Below are 24,466 nucleotides of genomic sequence, written 5' to 3'. Positions count from 1 at the left end.
TGCATAGAATTTATGTGGAGATAATGTGCAATTGCGACTTGCTGGTCAAGTTGTTTGTGTTATGATGTACATACGCACGCGATTATTAATAAATATACTATTTTGTAAATCATCGTTGATTTGTCTATTTTCTTTTACTATTTTCTTGTTCGATATAAATCTTCGCGTGTATGTATATTTGTCGGTACGTTACACGGACCTGCCGTTATTACACTATCAAAGAAAAAAAGTTTAGAAAAGTCTGTGCGGCTATTTACAACAAAATCATTGATTTCTTTTTATTCAAAACGAAACGAGGGAAAGAGAGGTGTAACATAAAAAAACACACAGGTATTACAGACTCTTTTCTTATTTTCTTATTCTTTTCTTCTATACCCTCTTCTCGTTCGTACACGATTTACGTTATGATTAATAATAAGGTAAAAGTATCAAACGCTCGGCTTGTACGAAACTTTTATTTTTACGTCTAATAAAACATTGACGAGGAAAGAAATGATACAGAAATAATTCGCACTGAATTGAAGCGCGCATTCGGATAAATTACGTGTTACGATTGAACAAAATCTTCGAGTTCGTTACGCTGAATGTGGAAATTTCACATATAAATACATTTCTATGAAAGTCAGTCGACATTTTACCCTAAATGGTCACTTAACATATTTTTGAAACTAATTGAGAATAATTCGAGTAACTCCGTTCAAAAAGACTCTTTCCTTTTTCCTTTCAACGAATATTTTAATTATTCTCAACGAATCAAGTAATTAGTTTCGAAAATATATGTGAAGTAACCGTTTAAAGTAAAATGACAACTGACTTTCATAGAAATCTATTTCTCCACGTCTAGCATAAACGAACTCGAAGATTTTGTTCACTCGCGACACGTAATTTAGCCGAATGCGCGCTTCAACGCGATGCGAATATTTTCGAAACTAATTATTTGATTTGTTGCGAATTAAAATTGTTTTCAAAAAAAATCGTTAATTACTCTCTTTTTGTGCGTTGGTTGCAACCGAATCGGAAATACACGATTACGTATGTAAGAATGTGCCTTGAGGACGATAGCGTTTTGCTTCAATCGCTACCTGCTATTCTTACGTTTCCGTTACGTACGCGATGCATTTTCGATTCACTCGCGTCCAACGTAATTTTTTTCACCTAAATATCGTAGCGCGCAATTATTTTTGTTCGTTTCTCTTTTGCTCTTAATTATGTCGTAAATTAGGGGATTGCATCATGCTCTTGCTGATCTGTTCTTCTTGTACCAGCTGCACACGAAATTTACTGACTAGATCAAGCGCAATCTTGATGGCAACGCATTGTTCCGACAGTAACTCTTCCCATTTTGAGGCATATTCTGTAACAAAGAACGGCTCTCAGTACTCGGCCAATATTCTTTTCCCCGCGACAGAGAATGGAAAAGTATCTGGTGAACTTGCAGATGAACTTAAGAGAGCCATTCAGCGCGCGCGCGTACACGCACGCACGCACGCACGCACGCACACACACACACACACACACACATATACATACACACGCGCGCGCATTGTCGCGTTGATCACTTTCTCATTTAAGTCTCTATCGAGTTTCTGTTAAACAAAATGGCAAAATATGTGTTAGTGCGTTTCGAAGCTTTTCAATCCATTTCAAGTTTGCCTTTGTCGTGCGTGACGTGGGTATGCGGTCGATAATTAGTATATTCTATCAATGATTGGAATTAGTTCGAAAGAAGCAATACCGTTTTGTTAAGATTCCAGAACAATAATACTTATTTGGAATTCAATCTGCGTTTCGTGGATGTACTCGTTGGAGCGTGCCGCTGTACATTGGAAAGGAATTTTAAAAAGAGAAGAGTTCGCGACACTAGCGGATCGATATCCAAGCTCTGCTCGTGGCGGAAGAAAAAAAAATTAACGCGATGCTTTCAATGTTTTTCCCAGCGAAATCGCTTTTCGATCCGACTCGCCGCTATGCAGACGGTTGAACGTTAGTTTCGCAGCAGAAATGCAGATGCGTTGGTGAGATTTTCGTGAAACGTATAACTAGTACACAATACATCCGACAATGTATTAAGGTAAAGTAAGCAGCTTTTTGGTAGGTGATTTTATACATATATGATTGATATATCGTATGATTTCGTACCATCGGAAAACTGTATTCTCTGTATCAGACGTCTACGCAACAAGAGCCTCCTCAGATCAGTCGACTCAAACTTTGTTCTTTTCCGTCTCAAATCTGCAACGATTCGTGACGTTACGTTCCAAGGTGTGGCAGTGGTTGTTGCTGCTGTTCGAGGCCTTGCTGCATCTTTTTACGGATAACTAGAAGGCAACGATTTTCGCACGGCAACTGCGCACGACAACATCTTCTCGATGACAAAGCCTCGTTTCTTGTTCCTACATGTTCTTATGTATGGTATTATACTACAGGCGTACGTTTCCTTGCACACTTTGCCCAAGTCTAATTCGCATTCGCGAGAGTTTCGTTCTAACGCGTTGTAACGATTCAATCTCTAAATGCCTATTATCCGCGCTGTCCACCAAAACGATACCTCCGAGAACCGTCTCACGCTCCTTTAATTTCGTTCTAGCTTTCGAAACTTGACATCGCATACTTGTTAAGATCATTGCGTTATCGACAAGAATATACTATTATATAAAGGGGGAAACCAAGCGAAACGGAAACAAAATTTGTACGCGAAATATTAAAAAGTTGGTTAAAAGTGGTTAAAAGCGAACGTGTTCGAAGGGAACAAAACGATCTTGTGCCAGTAATTTATCGTTCCTGCGTGGCTTTTACATATATAAAAAATGCTACGTACAAGCTTGGTAAAAACATAAAAATAACAATGTTTTTTAGAAACGATAGCAGAAAACTGCATAGGATGTTGATCGACGACTTCGACCTACGATTGTAGGAGGTGGTGCCGTTTTCTCTACGTTGATTCTCCCGTCTGCGAATCGTCCAACTGAGCTGCGATATATTCGATTCGTTTGAACGAAATTCATCGGGCCAGCAGTTCTCGTCCACCAAATTGAATCTCTCGGTGCAATTGATCTGTTTCGTTTTCGTCCCCGTCTTCTCGTGAAACACGTCCAAGTTGTAATTGTAATTTCGGTCGGCAACCACTTGACGGTTGTCGGAGACGACGTTGTTGCGTGAGAAATTTAACGTTCTGAATTCGGCTAGTTTCGCACGAAAAGACAAGTGTTTCTTCTGACGATCGTTGAACGTGCCGGACCAATGGTATTTCTGCGTTCTCTTTCTCCCAACGGTTGACTGGTTCGGAACGTAGTCCCTTCTCGAAGAATTTTCGACGCACGACGATGCAGTTCCCGAACCAGTTGACGTTCCATGCGCTATGGTGCAGCGAGTAGTTTCAAATATATTGGCATCGTTTCTGTAATCCACTTCATCCATCCAAGGTGATCTTAACGAGTGCTTCTGTGCCGTATCGATCGTTTTATTTAGGTCGGAGCATGTTTCATTATTCGAGGCAATATTGGCAGCGTTCCTTGATACGGTCATCGTCGTCGTCGTTGTTGTTGTTGTTGCTGTTGTATTCGTTCTCTTGTCCTTTGGAATCGGTCTTAAATCGGGACAGCTTGCGTTTGTCATATTTTTACCATGCGAATCTGTCGTAAAATTCCACATATATATACAGAACAACACTTGGTAATCCGATTATTTCTGCTTCTCGTTTCATCGTAATACGATTTTGCCGCGGCAAAAGGGAAAGGTTTTTCTCTGATTCACGCGTTGGCAAATAATGTTTCCTAGCGCCGAAATAGAAGGAAGAGAAGAGAAGAGTAGAGACCGTACACGAAATTATAGAAGCGATCGTTCGGACGCTTTCCGAAAGAAAAAGAAAATCGATCAAAGAAGACAAAAGTGGCCCGAATTGCGTGGATAGCAGAACGGTTGTTGTAAACGCATGCAAAAATAGGAGAAACGTTCGTACGTCGGAACAAGAAGCGCAAGGCGTAAGCAAAATTTGCAAAATCCTCGAAGAAATTCGAATGCATCGGTAAAACCAGATATTATTGCAGTTTATTACTTGTTTTCATATGCGTACGTGCGTGCGTGCGTGCGTGCGTGTTCAAGTGCGCGCAACTATTATATATATATAAATATAAATATAGATGTAAATATATATATATATATATATATATATATATATATATATATATATATATATATATATATATATGCGGATGCAACGTTCAGAATCAGTATCAAGTATAGAGTAACGTTTTACCTTCTTGGTCGTAATCTACATCGTGGGTTGTGTTAAACACACTTTTTGCGTCATTGAGAAATTTGGTAGTACGGTCCATGAGTATTTTATGAGTATCTAATACCTCCTCCTCCAGCAGTTGCAGAGCGGACACTGCTTCATGGAACGTGTACAAGTCTTGGGAAATCTCGCCCTCCTGGCAAATATGATTAATGGTTAATCGAAACGTGTTAACGCAATGCGACGTACAATTGCACCAATATAAGGTCTAGAAGTAACTTCTATATTTTAAATAATTGTGCAAGAAGAAATACAATTTATAATATCATATTGTTTAACGTAATGCGTAGATTAGAATGATTTTGCATGTACGGTTGTTCTACTTAAATATTATATTTTAAAAAACACCGAATGTAAACTAAGTAGTAAGAAATGAAAGATTTTGTTTGAAAAGGTACAGATATTTATTTAAAAGTAATTACCAATTCGTAATTATATAATTAATAATATGTATGTATGAAAATTGTGTGCAAATACATAATAATTTATACATCCCGACCTATATATACAAACAAAGGGTCGGGGTAGTTAGATTCTTCAAAAGATTGCTTCTTTCTCGTTGATATTTGCACACAATTTTCATACATACATACATACATACATACAGACATATATACTACATATATTAATTATGTAATTATGAATTACGTAACATGTACTGACTTTTAAATAAATATCTGTACTTTTTGTAATGAAATTTTTCATTTCTTACTACCTAATTTATATGTGGTGTTTTTTTAAATAGAATATTTAAGTAGAAAAATACTTGATTTGGAAAAGGGTAAATTAGGAAAAATCGCACAATAGCCCACTCGAGCTCATTTCAAGTATAAAGCTACTACTTCCATAATTTTCCATGTTATTTTTGGAAGATCGCTCTTTCCTACATAACAGAATGGAAAACAGAAATTGATTTTTTTTTGTTTTAAAATTTTGTAAATTTAAATATCTTTATGAGGATGTAGAGAATTCTGAAGGAATTCTCTTTTTAAATGGTTTTCTAGGGGGAAGTTTGTCCTTTTATAACAATCCCTAAAAAATGAAGAACAAATCGCCGATATTGAAATTACAACAGGTGCATCACGAAGAAGTTGAAAGTGTTGTTATATTTAATGTATATTAAGTCTACGTTTAGCGTGTATAGTTAAAAATGAATATTATCCTCTAGTTGCATTATCACGCATCGACATCGTTGCCACATACCAGACATAAATCTGACTGTGCAAGTATCTTTATGATATGCCTTGGACGATTCGAATACCGGTATATCAATTCTTAGCGATCGTTATAATAAGGAAAGACTCCTTTTTACAAAGCTTCGAAAGATTGTTTCATACTTCATAGAATCATTTGAATTTACCAAATGTGGAAAGAGAAAGAGCAACTTCGGTTTCCTACTTCGTTATACAATAAACAACAATCCTACAGAAATAAAGAAATTAGAAGATTCACGTTCGAAAATGAGCTCAAGTACTACCTAATTTAGTGACTAATCAATTTTGTTACACTGTAATGTAAGATCATACATATTTCTACTTCTAAACTTTATATGTATTTGTTTCTTATTTTAAATATAAATCTTAGAAGCACGACGAGTAGAGTAACTGTAGAACAAGTTGTAAATTACAGGGACGCTTACGTTCAACGATCGGAGCTGCGCTAAATCGCTATCAGACGACAACAGGTTTTTGTCGTTTGACTGTTTGTCCATTTTTAACAATTCTTGTTCGTCGTCAGTCGGTAAAGCTTTTACTTCCGTCGGATCGGTGGCTGCGAGCTCCTTCACTCGATCCGCATATCTCAGAGTATTTAACGAATGTTCGCAAGAACTCATACCGGGACTTATCATTGCTATCTGCAAAGAGAGAAGAACAGAGAAATTGGTAACATTGGTAGCGCGATTAACGACGATTAAGAAAAGCAATCACGTTATCATTACCATGCAAGTTTTCGATTTCTCGCCAATAAAACTGTCCCTTAATACTTGGGTCAACTTGCTCGCTCTGAATGGTAAATGCGTGCCTTTACGGCTCAACGCGCGTATGCACTCTTTTAGCGCCAATAGTGATTTGTTGATTTCAGCTCCTTCCATTCCTGTGAACAATGTTCAACCAACGAATTTAACAGTGGACAACAGGGATCGAATAAGTAGTGGATTAATAAATTAGGTGTACTGTGAAGGTAAATAAAAATAGCATTTAGGGTACTTTATATATGATGACATAAAATAATCAAGACTATTGTATTTGTAAATATCTTGTAAGTCTTGTTTCTTTTCAATGTGTTTTAGTTTGAATCATTTTCTAAATTCGGTTCTGGATAGTGGCAACTAATTTTCTTAATAATAGCAGGTACATTTAGTAATCATGTGGATATATGAACACTTTTATGTGAAAATTATTTCTTATAATATTTGAATAATCATTTTGATCAATGATGCCATAATGCAAATCAAGTCTTCTCATTTGTATTCATATATTCCCATTCTAAGATATGTTTTATTATCAACATGTTTCACGGTTGATCATGCATAGATTTTTTATTCGCATTCCATTGTTAGGCTTTCTCTATAACTGAGAATGGTGTTTGACGATGTAACTGGAATGCATTAATATTACTTTCATCACTGAATAGAATTGAATGGAATAGAATCCCAGATGTTTGATTGTTTATTCACGTGTTTTTGCAAATTGTATTTATTGCTCTTTATATTATTTTACTTCATTTTGTTAACAAGAATTATTTCAAAGTACACCTCTACACATTGTATACATATTGTATTCAGCATAATCAATTCAAGTGCAATTATAATATTGTAATATCACTTTTCACAGTATCACACTTCAAGTATCTGCAAGGCATTTATTTCTGATTCTTCATGATTTTTACTCATTCGTTTTTGATTCTCAAAGTAATGTTTCCTTATTTCGACCTGCGGCCAAAATATCGTGATACAGAATAAAATTCGTTAACTGTTTTAGGTATTTGCTTCAATGGATGTTGTCTTTTCTGAAATTAGTAATTAATTCGCAAATTGTGATTGCAATCGATTGTCTTGTTCGCAGAATTTTGAAGACTAATTACAAGTACTGAGAAACAACTCACTAAGAAACTGATACAAAGACAATTACTCAGCCTCCTGTTTCTAATTATCGTTGCGTGTAAATAATTAAAAACATTGCACGAGTATTCGATGAATTATAAACGTGGGGTACGGAAACTTTTTGGAACTATAATATTACATATAACTATCGCCAACTAGTTGAGACTTACGAGTTTGTCTATTGGCGGATGACGTGTCCGCGCCTCTCTCGTTTCCGGCAAGATCAATCAAGGAGAATTTTCCATACACCTTGTGCGTGCCCGGTTTCCGTGCTACAATTTGAAAAACCGCATGGGATCGCGACGAGTTGGAATTTGCGCTGGTTTGTCCACTGGTTCTAGTACTGTTCCCGTGTTGTATCAGCTTCAAGACTTCGTCGCAAGTCTCGACCACTTTCTCCGTCAATCCGACTATTTGCACCTACCAGAATGATGGTACATTATACACGTTACATCGGAGCGAGTATATACAGCGTTCATGGTAACGAGTTTTGGGATTGTTTAGGTCTTTGCGCTATTCCGATGCGAAAAAGTTTTCAATCAACGTTAATCGATACTTAAATCTTCAACAAATTACAAAGCTACAATACGCGAACAATGTTTTGTTCAATAATAAAAAATTCAAGGTCGACATTTGAAACGATACTACGTCCAGGCAAATTCAGCTTGTTAAAAAAATCAGTGGAAAATTAAATAGATCAACGCTATGAACATTATGAAAAATAATTAGAAAACGTATCACGAGCAAACAATCAAATCGATGAGCATATTTACTGTTTTTTATGTTCAGTTAGAAAGCACTGCAACTTGTTGCAAATTAATGGGTCGATCAATTTTCGTTCCTAGTGACTGTTATATTGAATGCTGTACTATGCGTGAACTGTGGGTCTATCGTATCGGTTTGCGTCCCTCTACCGATACAGGAATGGAATGAATCGGCGTTCTGACGTTGACGTGTATGGCCGTGGCGGTCACTGTTTTACCGTTCTGTTGTTTACATTTCCAAGGAGAAGAAAAGTCGTCGGTTGGCCCTGGATAGCTTAACGGTTAAAGCAGTTGCCCGAGAAGCGAAAGAATTCCGGGTTCGAATCCCGGTCTGGGCAATCAGATCGGCTGATTCTCTTTCTCCTATTCGTATATTACGATGAGTGTGTATAACGGAAGAAACGCAAACCGACGAAAACTGGGAAAAAACTGTTGGATACCTGTTGCTTGCCGTCTTCTAGAACCCGGAGTTTCTCTTTGTCCGCCAGTAGATCGAACACTTTGCCCGAGTATATTTCGAAAAAACTAGCGGAAATCACTAGATCCAATGGACGGTATTTGGGTAACTTAAGGTAGCTGAACACGTCGTTGGCTACCATCGCGTATATGCCTTTCTTGCAGTCTTGTGTTCTTCCGTTAAAGTCACCACCCATGGTATGCGTTTTCCCGCTTCCCGTTTGACCATAAGCAAAACACGTAGCCATGCCACCTTCGAAGATGGTCTGCACGAGAGGCTTCGCGGTGTACTTGTAAACGATTTCGTTCGTGCATGTCTCGTCGAACGCGTAATCAAATCGGAATATTTGGTTCTCCAAGTACTTGGTTAAATCAACTTTCGTCTTTGGTTCGTGAACCACTATTTGATCTTTGCTGGGTACGCTGATCACATCTACCTCTTTACGCGCGACCTCTTTATTGTTCAGAGGGCGCTTTCTGACGCACACCGTAATCTGATAATCTTCAACGTTATCCGTTTCGCAAAGCGGCTTCGAATCGATGCTGCTTTGATATTGTCTGTGAACACGGGAAAAGTAATTTCAAACAAATGTCCAGTTCCATTTCAAAAACAGAAGGAAAAGAATAAACCGACCTTATCATTGCGAGGAATTCCCAATTCGGATTACCAGGATCTAAATTCATGAGGGCTTCCTTTTCCTCCTTTATCTCCGCTTGTCTTTGTCTCCTCTCTTCTCGTTTCTTCTTCAACCTCTCGACCTCCTTCACAACGCTTAACCGCTTCCCTCGGCCGTTCTCCACTGGGAACGGTTGCTGTTGCTGTTGTTGTTGCTGCTGTTGTTGCTGTAACTGATGGTGCTGCTGTTGCTGCGACTGTAGCTGATGGTGCTGCTGTTGCTTTTGCTTAGCCTGTTGCGTTATCAGGTTAACATTGGAGGAAGCTTGTATCGTTGTAGACGTCGATGGTACGCTCCTTAGTTCCCGTCGTCCCGTTAAACCAGCAACGGAATCGCCATGTTCGTTCACGGGGCTAACGAGCGGCATTATGTTCGTTGGCCGACCCAAATGTCGCGACGGTTGTATATTGGAGCCCGCTGTAAATGATATATCAGTCGCGAAACCCGTCTGTGCAAGATTCGAGATCCGAATCAAACGATCCGCGCCATGCGAGCACGCACGCGACCTACACTACTACCGTGCCGCGACAGATTTACGTAGGATTTCACCGCGATCCTCCGTCCATCAAAAGGAATCGCATCTTTACCGTATTCCAAAACAACCTCCTCCGGGATGTCTGGAGGAATCCTTTCCTCGGCCTTTCCCTCAGCGGTATCGTTAATCTTATTTTTTCTTCCGAAACAGTAACTTAACGGATCGAACCTCATGGCGATGATCGATATTCGATAAGAAAAAAAAAAGAAAAAAAAAAACAATTCGACGTTCGTCGAAGAAAGAAAGAGAAGGGCGTAGGAGGAGGGTGTAGGACAGAATGGAGACACGAGTGTTGCGTTGACAAATAATAAATAGAGAGGAAGAGGGAAAATGGAACAGAGCAGCATGTGCTGGTTTACTACGCCGTGCACTGTTCGTCGAGGTCCTTGCCCTGGCCTGGTGTGTCTGCCTTTGCATACGGCGCAGGAGCGTGAACACTGCCGTGGGGCATTGCCAGTAGTGGCGCCTGGTGTTGCTGCTACTGCTACTTCTACCCTGCTGCTGCTACTGTCACTTAGAAATCGATTCGTAGATACCCTCCTCTACCTATGTATCCGCGTCTACCGTAACACGATCACGATATGACGGCAACACACGCGCAGATGCCACCCCGATCTCTATCAATCCGCGAGATATACGATTTTACGAATGCACAGTACGTACGTACGGTTTCCGTGCGCGAAGGCATACCTTTCACTGGAATCGATGGCTTGATTGAATGCTGCAAAAAAAAAAGAGAGAGAGACGTATTCGTATGGTAGTAAAACGTCGCCAGAACTTTTTATAATCGAATGGTACATTAGAAACAAAGGAAATGTATAAATAAATAAAGAGAAAGAGAGTGAGGTAACTGAAACACGTACGTTTGCCAGCCAAATGTATGAGATAATGCATTGGTTGATGTGTTGCGTCGGAAAGTTTTGTGGAAAATGAACGGAATCGCAGAGAGAATGCGAGTAACGAAGGCGGGGATTATACCGTACACGGCGAGAGGTAAGGTATACAGATTAGGTGCAAAAACGTAAAAGAACGTAATCGAAACAAAACACGTGCAATATCCCGATGGTGTGCGATCGCCGTATTTCTTCATATCATTCTATACATCGATCGAATGAAAAATGGGATAAATCGGTGAATAAGGGGACTGAATGCGGAAGAAACGTGGATCAGTGAAATAATATAACAGTTGATAGATACATTACATATATATATATATAGAAAAGAAAAAAAGCAAGGGAAATGTCGGGGTCGCGTGATGTATCGAGTGCCATCGATCCTCGAGACGTGGCCAAGTGGCTAAGCATAGAGAAGAGTAGAATAGAAGAGGACAGGAGACGAGAGGAAAAGCGGAGAAGCAAGTGTGGAAAAGGGGGTGGTTCGGTTGAAGGAGAGGGAGAAGGAAAATGAAGGTGGATCTAGTTTGTTCCGCGCGTTTACCGAGAGAGCAGAAATGATTCGTACAGGAAGCGTTGCGGATGTGAGGCCGTTTCTTGCGGCGTGACCGCCGTATCGTCCAAGGGAGCCCTCCTCTTGGTTTTCCGACTCGTCCACCCCCTCGTCCTCTTCGCCCGAAGAATTCTGTATTTCGTTCGCGTTCTATCATGCGCGATCGCATACGATCATCGAGAGGGAGACAGGGAGAGAGGAAGAGAAACGATAAAGAAAAAACGAAAAAACAAAGAGAAAAAAAAGGAAGAAAGAATCGAATCAGAACCGATTTCGAAACGGCACGGCGACGGAAGGGTCGCGCGGTGGTAATCGCGATAGGATCCGGGTAATACGGTGGACGATGAGACGGTGATACGAGGTGGTAGTATTGGGATTCGATCGATTTCGGATGGGAGCCCGAGATTAGTGATGATCCATCGCAGGCCCAAGTCCGTGATAATGAGCAGCGTCCATGGAGGAAAAAAGATGTTAACGTGTTAGTAGCAGGAACGGTGAGGAGTGACTTTGATCGTGGTCGCCCGATCGGTGGAGATAGTCGCTTGTTGTTGTTAAGAATTTTTCTTGCACCGAAAGGGCGAACGTGTGGCTGACTGGGTGCGTGGAAATCTATCTCTATCCGATATCAAACTTTTAGTAGCCTGCCCCGATCGCTTGAAAAGCTTGCTTAGATTCAACGGAATGTCGCGTGAACGCGATTCGGTCCTGTACGCGTCGAAAACGATCGGTTGAGTTCAGAGGACTTTCCACGTGCAAGGATCACACGTATTGCCGATACCTTTTCCTGCATATGGGAACATTCTGCATAATAGAAAGCAGTTATCAGGTTTTTTATGCCACTTGTGTCCGTTTAGTCTTTTATTGGTATATTGGGATTTGGCTGAATTTTACTGCTTTTGTTACAATGAAATTAATAGTGAATAACAATTTTAAATTACAGAGCAGCTATTTGAACAACTTTTATACACATGTATGTAACCATCCGTCGCACTAACGCAACCTTAATTCAATATCCACGAATCTAATTGATTAACGTATCAATCGAAATCGGAGAGGATCTAGCTGTTCTGTAATTTAAGCTTAATTTTTATCATTTTTAGACATTTGATTCTCAATGTAACTCTTTTGGTAACGTGCAGATACATAGTTTCAACTTCCTAATAAAAACAGATTACGGACTACCAAACTGACCAAAGAATTCCTAGAAGAGTGTATACACAAGTTTGCATCTTAGAGAAATAGCAGCGAGAAAGATAGCGGTTTATACAAAATAGTTAACGTTTTGTCCGCATTAATAAAATAATTTCATGTATAACAGTTGTCGCATCCCGTATCGATAACTGAAACCTTTGGAAATAAACTGTTGCCAGCAGTGCTGGCACCGTTCAATTGGCATACTACTGACGCCAATAATCCTTGCGCGTGGAAAGCTGGCATTGCATTATCGTTCTGCTATTTTTGTTGCACTGTTTGCGAAGGAACGATCGATCGAGCGATACGTACTTTTGCTCTGGAGGACACCGATACGTCATTGTTGATCTGAGCAGGTGGTCCCACAGTGTTCTGATGGAGGTCGGGGTTCAAGGCGAGAATCGTGTCGATCTCAACCTAAAAGTAAAATGAGGAACGTTAAGGACAAGTGTATCTCCCCGATTCGATGCTTGGCTTCCACTTATTAATTTACCTCCTTTCCTTTTGTCTCTCCTCTTTCGAACCATTCTACGGTAACGATGCGTCGGTCCCAATTAACACCGGAAACAACCGCCGAATGAATACGACCTAGAACAAATGTAAATTAGCATAATTTTATGCCAGACACTGTTACGTTTCATTGGTTTGCGATATCTGTACACTCTGCGCCAGAAAGCTAACGCATCTTAAGACTGTGTTATTTTTTGTATTTACAGCGGAACTATAATTGTCGTCGTTTAACCCTCACAATGTCGAACAACGATGTGTCGGTGTTAGCTATACTTGCGAAAAGTGCCAACAAAGTGACGACGAATCGTTGCGTACGCGATAGCGTCTTACTGTGCGCATCAAGACGGAATTCTTCATCAAAATAAGTTTATAAAACGTGTATAAATGATCGAATTCCTCTTCAAATGCAAAATGTTAGATGTTCCACGAATTGAAAAAACTGTTTGTAGTCGTTTAGAGCATAATGAAAAACTCTCAGATACAAGACAACTTCCTGAATAAAAGGGAGAAAGTTTTCGTGGTTTGTAGGAAAAAAAAATGGCGGATCTGTGCGCAGATTACGCATAATCAGTAATGTGTGCAATGAAGGATTACATTGTGCGCAATGTATACATTAACATTAAATCACTTATTTACATGAATGGCAAGAAAATATTATTAATTTTTAATAGCCACATAACTATATGTTTATAATAATACTGAAGTGTTATTTCAGTTACGTTGTCTGTAAATGAATTAATGGGTTTGTAGCAAATATAGTGTTGGCATTTCAAATTTACCGTTTTTGCAAATTAAATTCATCTTTTTCCAAATCGAGCACATCTATTTAAATATTTTATTTAAAAACAGACTGAATATAAACTGGATGGTAAGAAATGAAAAATTTCACTCAAAAAGGTTCAGATATTTATTTAAAGGTAATTACCAACTCTATTCGAGTCAGTACATACTATATAATTCAAAATTATGTAATTAATAGTATATGCGCATGAGAATTGTGTGCAAATGTCAACAAGAAAACACAAATGCATCGATCTTTTGAAGAATCTAACTACCCCAACATTGAAATACAATTGGTATTTACTTATTCTCCCTTTATTTCGTAATCCGCGTTCCTCTTTCAATTTCGAAAATATCATTCTTACCATTTTTTGTGCGATTTCATTCTCAAACCTTTCTAAATTACATCAAATCGGTTCGGTATCCTTCGTTAAGATACAATTTTTTCGCTCACCTCCAGAAGGATTAACATTTTAATTCTACAAGATTATCAATGTCTGTTCAAATTAGACAATAGGTTTTATATTTAATTTTCGCCCTGAGATAGAAACATTAGTAGCCTTTATTGCGATAAAATAATAGCACATATACGGTGAAATGAAAGAATCCAGACTCGAATATAATTCAGGATTGTTTACACGAAAGGGAGACGTATTAAAGTCAGACAGATTTTGAGCAAATTTAATGAACGAACTCATGAAACTGTAACAAGTTGGGCACTATTAGTGTACAATGATTTTTATAGCAATACAATACGTAAAACATCAGTGTATATCTTGCGATAAAAATTTAACTCCTTTTATCTACAAACTGAATTTTCCAAAAAACAAAAAAAGACAAAGTCTAGTTGACAAATATAGTATAACGAATGCCACAAAAAATGAGCAACTTCCCTTTCTCTCGCAACAGACAGGCTTTCCTGTAGAAACGGTAACGCGTACGTGACATGGTGTTTGCCTTCGAAGTCAAACCACGTACCATTGAGAGCTGGTAAGTTGGCAATAGAGTAGGTGCGCAGGAGGAGGGGGCAGGGCGAGGAGACTTCTTTGTTACACGATATCTATACAATTAAAGTGAATAAATGTATCGGTTTGGGCCCGATGAGATAAACGCATTTCCATGCCGACTCGCAGGCTCCCTATTGTACACAAGAAGATTCTGTTTTTTGTCGATTCGTCACCTTTCCATCTAGAAAGAATCTACATTTAACTAACGTTTCATCTTAAGTGATAAATATCGGGCTATTTGTCTGGAAACTTTATAAATTCGAACGTGATTCTTAACAGCACAACGAAAACCAATAGATTTGTTGTGGAAGGTGTGCTATCTTGAGAAAAGTTTCCAATTCGTCTATGGCAGGAAGGCAAAAGCGACTGGCGTGAATACGAATGTACCATGTAACGTGCAACGAGTTGTTCGACAGTGCTCGGAAGTACGCTAAGCGCAAAAGAAATTTAATTTGAACGTCTTGCCAATCACAATGCAAAGATTCATATGGTAATATGTGTACAACGGTATTTTGATTAAAAGGAAGAAAACATTATAGGAAAAACAACTCAATGGAATTTCATAGCCTCGGTATCACAAAAAATTGTTGATAACGTTTAAGATTTGAAGATAAAAAATTACTTAAAATGTATAGAAGAGAGGGTACGGCGTAGATTTCGATGATTTACAAATATGTTGCAGAAATCAACATATTAAACAACATTTGAATGTTCCGGATGAGATCTGTCGCCAAAATATAGAAAAAAGGGAGGAGAGGAGGTGTAGAGCACAAATAAAAAATTTGGCCAATTATTTACCTTGAAAATGATTTTAATTTTCACAAATGTCATTAAAAACCCGATTCCGAATAATTTCTTCGAGTATAGTTCGAAAAGTAACCGGCTGCCTATCAATGCAACATTTGGAAAAATGGTAGGCAAGAAAGAGAGAGAGAGAGAGAGAGAGAGATTCCTTCATTTCTTAAACATTAATAAATAACTTTTGGCATTATATATTAAAAGCTTCTTATACGGACGTTACTAATACATTGAATGCTGCTCCTAAAGACGTTACTAATATTAATAGCGTTCACTAATAGCAATCAAAACAGCGGCACTTGCCTTACGGTAGATTGCTCCTCAGTAAGGTCTATAAGTAGTCTCGTTTAAATCATTCGCAATTATCGAATAAATTGCAACTTTGAACGTACAATCTCTGAGTATAACAAAGAATAAATATCAATTTCCCATGGTACTGAAAGTTTTTTGTATCACATTTCAGACTCTAATAAAAGCCTGAAATAAAAACGTTGAATTTGGCATTTACGCACCGTAGTTAATTGCGCGAACTACGTTAGACGCAAAAAAGAATAGAGAGGAATCGATTGGGTAGCCTTAAGCATCCATCGCATGGTCGCGCCGATGAGATTGAGCGACAAAACGTATCTGTGTAGATGACGTAAGTGTAGGAAAAAAAGGTAAGAATCTCGTGACGGGCGTCCATGTATGGATGCAGCGCCCACGTGCGCCGCGACGTACTGTACATGTTCACTTTCGATTTCGATCCCGATTTCTTCGCGGGCTCTCGACGAGCCCGTGGTTGCCCTCGACCATCAAACGTCGTGATTCCCAGCCACTTGTTGCGTCGCCACGCTGCGTATCGTCGCGTTTCACATTCCAGCAATAAACGCATCTTGCGTACACAGAACTCTATACCTGCCTCTCGCGATCCTGCTTGGACGCGGTTGGCGCCGGCGCAACACAGCACGCCGCGACGTTTCTAACGAGAGTGAAACACTTCTAACGATTGATTAAGCGTAGCTTAGAGTAATCTGATTTTTTCCGGTTCGCCCGGTTCGTTAATTCTGCGATACCTGCAATCGATGGCTGTGTATCGAGTATCAGAGTTTCTTGTCGGAATTTTATCTAAATTCTAGCTGCACGTGCGAAGCTATTTGTATGGATGGGTGTAGGCTATAAATATTATTCGAGATTCGATCAGCGATCCACTTTCTTGCGACATTCTTATGTTGTTCTTTTCAAGCAATCCGCTATCTTACCGGTCACTAACAATTTTACGTGCAGCATCTCTACACAAAATAAAATATTTTTCACCACTGTACGAGTGTTTTAGTTAATATACGTTTACAAGCAAGTAAATCGACTCAACCTCCAGATACGCACATAAAGTAAATTTTTTCAAAAATGGTGCAGCTAATGCTATGCAGCTAAAAAACATATTAGTTTTTAATTATTGGACATTTAGCTTTAAATTGTTAGTAACATCATAAAAATTGGTTTACTATTTTTTAAATTATATGACCTAAATTCCAATGTACAAAAAAAAGCTAAAATATCCTTCTTTTGTAAACGATGTTTTTATTAAATTGAAAGCAAATATTTGAATTTAATATTGAACATTTATTTAATTTATTACATTTCAATACTTGGTGTTATCTTGTAAATATGCCTTTTTTAGCATCGTTAATTGGCTGCACTATTTTTGATCAAATTTACGTTATGTGCGTATCTGGATGTTGAGTCGATTTACTTGCTCATAAGTGTATTATATGAACTTGATTCTTCATTACCACCTCCAACTGTTTAGAATTTCTCGTAATTTATGATACGTACGAAAATGTTATACAAAAATGTTCTGTTTAAATATGTAAAAACAATGAATGAAACCTTTTTGGGAAATTACATGTGACAAATGATAGGAAATGGTGAAGGCAAATAGGCTGTGTCGTTCTAAAAACTTGTCACGCCCAATTTGGTTGTAATTCTCATTTTACACATAGACCATGTTTGTAAAAACTATTATTGGCAATTCCGTAATTAAAATAAGAACATTTTGTAAAAAATATTTAAATACAAAAACCTTCGTGTTTCGATTTGACTGAGCTTCTGAAAGCAGACTGCTTTGTGATAAAAACTGTACTTTTAAGATGAATTTTTTACAACTTAAACATTATGATCAAAAGTTGTTGGAAAACATTTTACCACTGTATTGTCACTTATTTCGTTTTTGGTATAATTTAGAATACGATTACAGTTCTGGTTAAAATAAACAGGGATGTAGTAAGAGTTATCTACAATATCTACAATACTATTGTATTTTATATAGATTAGGTTTTAATAGTAGGATTATTAGCATATTATTAGGATTTTAAGGATTGTAAGATATTAGGATTTTTTTATTTCATGTACATTGAATCAATTTGCAAAATTTCAGTCAAATCAAGCGTGACAGATGATTTGCGACAATTTCGCCAAGAAAGAAGTTTAACCCGAAGTAAACCCCGAAGAAAAGAGATCGTACGGATGTATGCAATTAGTCTTCCATCTTAATCGGGAGTTATGATCAATGTGAAACATGTCTATTTATCGAAGCAATCCCAAGAATGGAATTTTCTTTTACAGTCCCTACAAATATGAATCAAAGTGAGTAGATTCACAGCTTGAAAGCGAAACGAAATATATTAAAAACTGTTGCGCGCATAGTGTTACGTAAATTGAAAATTGATTGAAAAGATATTAGAAGTAATTTTCTGTTACCTAAATTCACTTTAAAAGCTTGAAATTCTACCCTGCTCATCTGCTACATCTGTTCTCCGATTTTACGTTACAAGTTCTCGAACTGTAAAAGTTAGAAAAAAAGATCATGTTCATTTAATTGTACGCGCGAACCAATATCATTGAATTACAGTCTATTATCTATAACCAACATCTAATAGACTTCGCTTTTACCATTCGATGCGCATGGTCTAACAAATTTCGATGACCTATTCCATCACCAAGAAGAATGATTCACACCGTTATCTAATTAAACTTGAATTTCTTATTACATCCTTGCATTATCTTAACTTTAGTGCGAATACGAAAGGTAAGCTATAAGAAAGATAAGCTGTATCCGACAGCTCACTTCTCTCCTTTAGTTAAAAGTATGCGAAATAAATAGTTTTATTTTTGTTGGCGTTAATGCCCATCTACACCAACGCGCATAAATTTCTTAGAAATTGTCTGTTCGCGCAATGTTCGTAAACTGTTCATGTAACGTGTAGTTCGGGATCGAGTAGTTATTACAGAAAGTTTACGAGCTGTTTGTGGACATTGTTTGCGAGCAATGTTAGCAAACTGTTCGCCTGCGTATATTCACATTTAAAAGAACACTGTTCGCCATACAGCATTCTAGCGTATCAGAAAGATATAGCGTAGATATATGTTAAATCGAGAAATACTTCATACACATTATTACGACAATTATTTAAGTCGGTAAATAATGAGTCTTGTTCTTTCTTACCAAACAGTTGTTTAAATAGAAATAAGTAACTTTTGTGTGAAAATTTTTCTCTTGTCTCCGTACAATTCTTGAGTTAAAACGTAGGTTCAGAAAACTAAACTGAATTGCATTCCCTCCGAGTGTAATGTATAATATATGTTTAAAGTTTCATCATCTTTTTCTAATTGCCAAGTTCGAGGTCTTCCTTTGTAAGTATGTTTGCAATGTCTAAAGTATCAGATACTTTTGACTTTTCCTTTGTGAAGAAACTCGGAGAAAACCCTTTGCAGTCCGAAGGTTTTCTTCAAAAGCGTTCTAGCAAGTCCAAGTTATTTTCACTGAATTTATTAATAATTACATTTTAGAGTAATTTAAGGTAAAAAAAAGTTTTCAATAAATAAAAAGAAAAAGATGTTTAATAGAACTACAAAGATTTAAACACTGTTTTAAAAGGAAATTAATTTGTTGGAAAACTAGTTTGTCATGCATTCGATCGAGAATTTGTCCAATAATTTTGCTCTCACGTGCAGGCCCCAAGAGAAATAATAAAAAATTGGGAAGTGCTGTCAACAATAGTAGGGCGTCAGCTGAATTATGCGCACATTTAAGTCGGATTAAATTTACTTTAAGTGTGCTTCGATAAACGGTATAGGCTAGCGCGAAACTAATTTTCTGTGAATTCACTGGTGCATTAATTCGAGTTGTAAGTACTGAATTAGGATTGGATTACCCATTAATTTCCGGTCGGTTTACCGGCTCGTATAAACTAATTTTACAAAGTCGATTATTCTTTCTGTTACTGTGCCGATGTTGTATGTTGTAACAGAGTGGTAAAAGTGTATCTTTGTGATAAGTAACGAAAAAATTATAAATTTTCTGACTTTCTCATTTTTATAACTTTTTGTTATCATTTTCTGGCCCAGGTACATTCTGATAAAGAATTAAAACATCTATAAAATAGTCATAATCGTATTTATTTAACTAATAAGTTAAAATATAATAACGTTAACATTTTTTTAAAGTAACAAGGTAATAAAATATTCTGGATTTTTTTAACTTCCACTTATGACCCCATAAAGTTCAATTATCATTGGATTTTATAAAGCTCCCGATGCTCTATCAAAATATGTACCACACACACATATTAAGCTTGTAGTTAATGTTAACGAGAAATAAAAATTAAAAAATTGAGAAAATAGTGAGAAAATTAAAAGAAACTCGCTCATTTGCTTGAGAAAGTAGCTTCTGGAAAATTTCGCTTAAACGAATATTGCGATATTTCATATTAGCAATTCGAATAATAAATAAAAACAGTATAGTAACCCGTTTATTCGGGAAAAGGGGTGAGTACACTCCGCCCCATTCTAAGAGACTCCATCTTCAAATTTCCTACGCAGTCAAAAAGAAAAAAAATTCATTTGATATGTACAATAGCTTCGAGAAACACCTGATAACTTCTTTAGCAAATGCTTTCTAATCATTTACCCGTATTCTTTTTAATTGCGACTATACTCGCTCGCTATACTATTATTACGCATCATCTGAACGGATATTGTGATGGAATCATGAACTCGAGGACATTTCTTTGAATGAGATCAGCGGTTCTTCATACTTTCTTTTTATCGCCAGCCATTGATCGGTGGATCAATCGAATCAATTCTCTCGAGTATTTTTCTTTCTAACTGTTAACGATAACGAAAGAGGTTTCGAACAAAAGTTTGAATGCTTCGATAATTTCGCAGTCTGATAAGTAGCTCTGTGCAAGTAGGTACAGAAAGAATGTGCGAAGGTCAAATTCGTTTCTCCGGAGAGCAGCATACATTTTACAATGTATTAATCGGTACGTGATTCGTCATTTCCAGTAATAAAGTGTTACGTTAGTTGCATCTATTATGTCGGTGAGATGAATCGAATCGCTATTTTTTTGAAGAATTTGTGATACGAGGAAGCCAAGTTTTCTCGAGTTTTGCTGTGAAATACGCTCTAAGCGAGTTTACCTGGTAATTAATATCAAACGTATCGCCACGTTTACATGTACGAATATTAGTGTAATTTCGAACCTATCGAATCATTTCGATAAACAGTTCGCGTTTGCGTGAGAATTGGTCAGACAAATATATTTTATCTATACAAATTTTATCTTGTTAACTTTTAGTGAAGAATATATATAAGTATATATATTACTGAGTTCTCAACTTAGATACGCCAATTAACAGTTCTTTACTACATTTAAAATTTTTAAATGGCAAACTAACACGTAACTATAATTAGTAACTATAATTATTATTTTCACATCAGTAATTACTCTTCCACGTTACTACGTATAACATTTTCTCATATAACGAATAATTTACAAATAAATGATGATGGTGCTCCAAGTGGGTGACTCGTGGACTATGTTGAACTCTCTCCATTTCCAAATTTGTAACGAGCTCTTTTCATTTGCGCATAATATTTATTCAAAAAAGGAGGTCAAATTTACAAAGCACGCGTCAAAAGCAAAAAACGCAAAATCTCCGTGCAATAATTTCAGTGCTTGATACATTCTTCGGTGGTTATTCGTAAGAATGACTTTCTTTTAATTTATTTAAGTAATCGTTAAATGCAAATTTCCCCTGAAATATGACATTTAAGTCCCACGTTTTACCCCCTACACTTTCACCAAACAGAAAACCTTGCCACGCTGTTAAAGTAAAGATTGTTACTTCGGTTCTAAAGGAGCAATGGGACTAATACACGTGCGGTGAACGGATAGACAAGTAAATAAGGATAAAGGCACCTAACACTGTTCGTATTCCTAATATCACCACTGGTTGTATCTCGCTAAGCAAACGCTAAAATTTATCGATTGCAAACCGAATTAGCGGTTAAATATCTGTAGGAAACGAACTTGTGATCAATTATTAAAGAGATGAAAATACTATAACGAATTTTAACAGTGTGAAAATGTATCGAATTGCGACAACTTTTAAGTAAGTAATTGATTCAAACATCTTTCTTAATAAAAATATCGTTCTTATTTTATCAGTAAACGTTCTCAATAACGCCTACCTTCAATTTTCCTAATTTCCCCATGTTTGCTATATTTGAGTTTGTGAAATTAATTTTATTTATTCAGTAAATAAAAATATTCATAAAGTTCTAGTTTTAGTAATTGATTTAAATAATTTTGTTTCTTTCACACAAATATGTCTTATATCTAATCATGTATACGGCTATAAATAATAAAGAAATATATAAAAATGACTGTGGAAACTCATACATACACAAAATTAATCAATATTTCGTGTGGATAATATTAAGGGCAATATTTTCAAGAATCTATGCGTTTTGCTTAATTTCGAATTTAAAAAATTTGCAATAATTTCTCTTTACTTGGAGGCAAATCGCGTAGACGATTCAATCAATTATAATTAAATAATAATTAAATAAACAGCAATTTAACTATGGCCAGTCGTTATTAAACGCCTTCATCCTAAATAAATTCTGGAAGACAGCTCGATCGCAGATGCTCGATCGTGTTCGATGTTCACCGATCGATCGTAACGAAATACGGTGAACGTCGAAGGAAGATCGCAGCTACGGTGTCCGTCTCTCCTTTCTTGGCGAGAGCTCTGACTCATTCATCGAGAAAGAGAGAGACAGAGAGATCGCGAGTATGTAAAATCGCGCGTGGTTGGTTTCGCTTTTCGTTTCAAACGTTCGTTTCGACTTTTGTAGCAGGTGCGCTGCCTGCGACAACAGCTTTTTTTTCTCTAAGAATAAACAAACAGCGATCGCGTGGCGCTCGTTAGACCGCGCACATTGTTCCGTGTGCACAATTTAAAATTCTGTTGCAGTTGCGGCAACGACCGAGATAGCACGCGGTTTCCACGGTCCGCGTTCTCTCGCGTGAAAGACAACGGAACCGCGACGCGGTGTCGAACGTTGAAAAACATCTAGGGACGCTGCTTCAAGGGTCGTGTAACATTTGGAGCGCGTAAGAGGAACACGAATTAATGACTCGAAGGAAGTGACGGTAACGGCTCCCGTTCCGAACTCGTTACACGGTCTCGTCAAGAACGAAGCCCGCGCCTGGTGAAAGGATGTCCGTACGTCTTCTAGTCGAGTCGCTAGTACCGAGCTGCGTCCTTTATTGCAACGCGACAGCCAACTAAAAAGAGGATATCGTCGCGTCCTCTGTCAACATCTACTCAATACCATATATCTTCCACCCTGTGTATGACACGTATCGTAGCCGAGTTTATTAGACGAACAAAAAGAAAACAAATATGTACGGTGTAAAGGAAGAGGTTAGCGGTAAAAATAAAACGCGAGGACGACTATGTAAATGTATAGGTTAGGAGTTGGAAAAAGCAAGGACAACTATGTGTACACACTGGTAGTTGAAAAATCCGAGAACAACTATGTATTTAGAAACGCACGCAGCTGTGCGTATGTATGTATGTATATATATATATATATATATATATACCAGTTCAACGAGTATCTGGGCAGTTGACGGTAGTTACTGCATGTGTCACGATGTTCACCGACATTTTGCGAGTTGCGTAGTCTGACGGGAAGGTTCCTGAGAAGGTAGGTCGGAAGGAATAGTTGAACGGTACGGTGTATCGACGAGCGAACTATAACGTGGGACGGTTGAATTTTTAAGGGGAGAACCGTGCGCGATTTTACCGAGACCAGTGACAACGACATGGAGAGTTTTTGCTGTACTCGTGTTACCAACTAATGCGCGAAAAATGGGAAGGACTGGCTTTCAAGATGATCGTTATTCGACTGACCGTTCGAAAACGTCTAAAAATACTCGTCGCGGGATGCGTTACTCACCGTCCGTCCTTTTTATATTTATGCTTTGGCCGACTTCGATGTTGTAAATGCCGTGGTCCATGGTTATTTGTTCGTGTTCCCACGCTGTGGCTACCTATTGTAAAACGGCCGGTTTGTCACCTGATCGAACACGACGAAAACGCAGCGATTCTCGTAAGAGAAGCCGTACGAGGTGTTCGCGTAGTTCCCGAAACTTCCGAATCCGACCGTTGACAGTTGCGGGTCCCTTCGCGTTCAAAATCACGCGGCGGTTGTACGTTCCTCTACACCGCCGTGGTTTGACTTTTTCCCTACCGTTGTTCTGCTCTATTTTCCTCGTGCACCTTGTCGCCGTTCCGTCCGCGTTATGTCGCTGTCGCCCGCAAACGGTGTCGCAGTTCTACACCAAAATAAAGACACGATTACCCGAAATTACATCCGGATTCGGCGAATTCCACCAACAAAATGTTTCCGGGATTTTGTACCGGGATACTGCCACTGTCCGTTTTTATTGACAACGGAAAGACTGCGAGCGCCAACTTTCGGTCGTTCTCTCCCTCGATTAACCGCATCGTACTACCATCTATCGGTCCTCTTACTTATCAACCGACATTTCATGCCGGAACGAACGGA

General features: G+C 38.0%; 1 protein-coding gene across 2 annotated transcripts; it reads right to left on the bottom strand.

Annotated features, from left to right (window-relative positions):
- Nucleotides 1–1,121: 1,121 nt before the first annotated feature.
- On the bottom strand, nucleotides 1,122–24,381 carry Klp10a (kinesin-like protein 10A). 2 transcript variants are annotated; one of them, XM_076906191.1, is made up of 13 exons: nucleotides 23,855–24,381; nucleotides 12,960–13,054; nucleotides 12,758–12,883; nucleotides 11,291–11,407; nucleotides 10,520–10,550; nucleotides 9,252–9,711; nucleotides 8,602–9,175; nucleotides 7,568–7,817; nucleotides 6,234–6,388; nucleotides 5,934–6,149; nucleotides 4,256–4,430; nucleotides 2,140–2,232; nucleotides 1,122–1,354 (listed from the first exon to the last, which is right to left on the bottom strand). In XM_076906191.1, the coding sequence occupies exons 1-13, from the start codon at nucleotides 23,913–23,915 to the stop codon at nucleotides 1,203–1,205; spliced, it is 2,505 nt and encodes an 834-aa protein (XP_076762306.1). In that variant the 5' UTR covers nucleotides 23,916–24,381; the 3' UTR covers nucleotides 1,122–1,202. The 2 variants fall into 2 exon arrangements, with proteins under 2 accessions (XP_076762306.1, XP_076762307.1); XM_076906192.1 differs by lacking the exon at nucleotides 2,140–2,232 and having other exon boundaries at nucleotides 23,855–24,380.
- Between the last annotated feature and the right edge of the window lie 85 nt (nucleotides 24,382–24,466).

Source organism: Xylocopa sonorina, chromosome 13 (assembly GCF_050948175.1).
Source record: "Xylocopa sonorina isolate GNS202 chromosome 13, iyXylSono1_principal, whole genome shotgun sequence".
NCBI lineage: Eukaryota > Metazoa > Arthropoda > Insecta > Hymenoptera > Apidae > Xylocopa > Xylocopa sonorina.
Note: the sequence above shows the minus strand (reverse complement) of the source record. Positions and strands in the feature narration are given on the sequence as shown.

Coding starts and splice junctions, on each gene's coding strand:
- Klp10a (XM_076906191.1), bottom strand. CDS start 23,915: ATGGACCACGGCATTTACAACATCGAAGTCGGCCAAAGCATAAATATA. Junction 6,150..6,233: donor AGAAATCGAAAACTTGCATG/GTAATGATAACG, acceptor CTCTCTTTGCAG/ATAGCAATGATAAGTCCCGG. Junction 2,233..4,255: donor TGTAGATTACGACCAAGAAG/GTAAAACGTTAC, acceptor GAATCGTTGCAG/ATTTGAGACGGAAAAGAACA.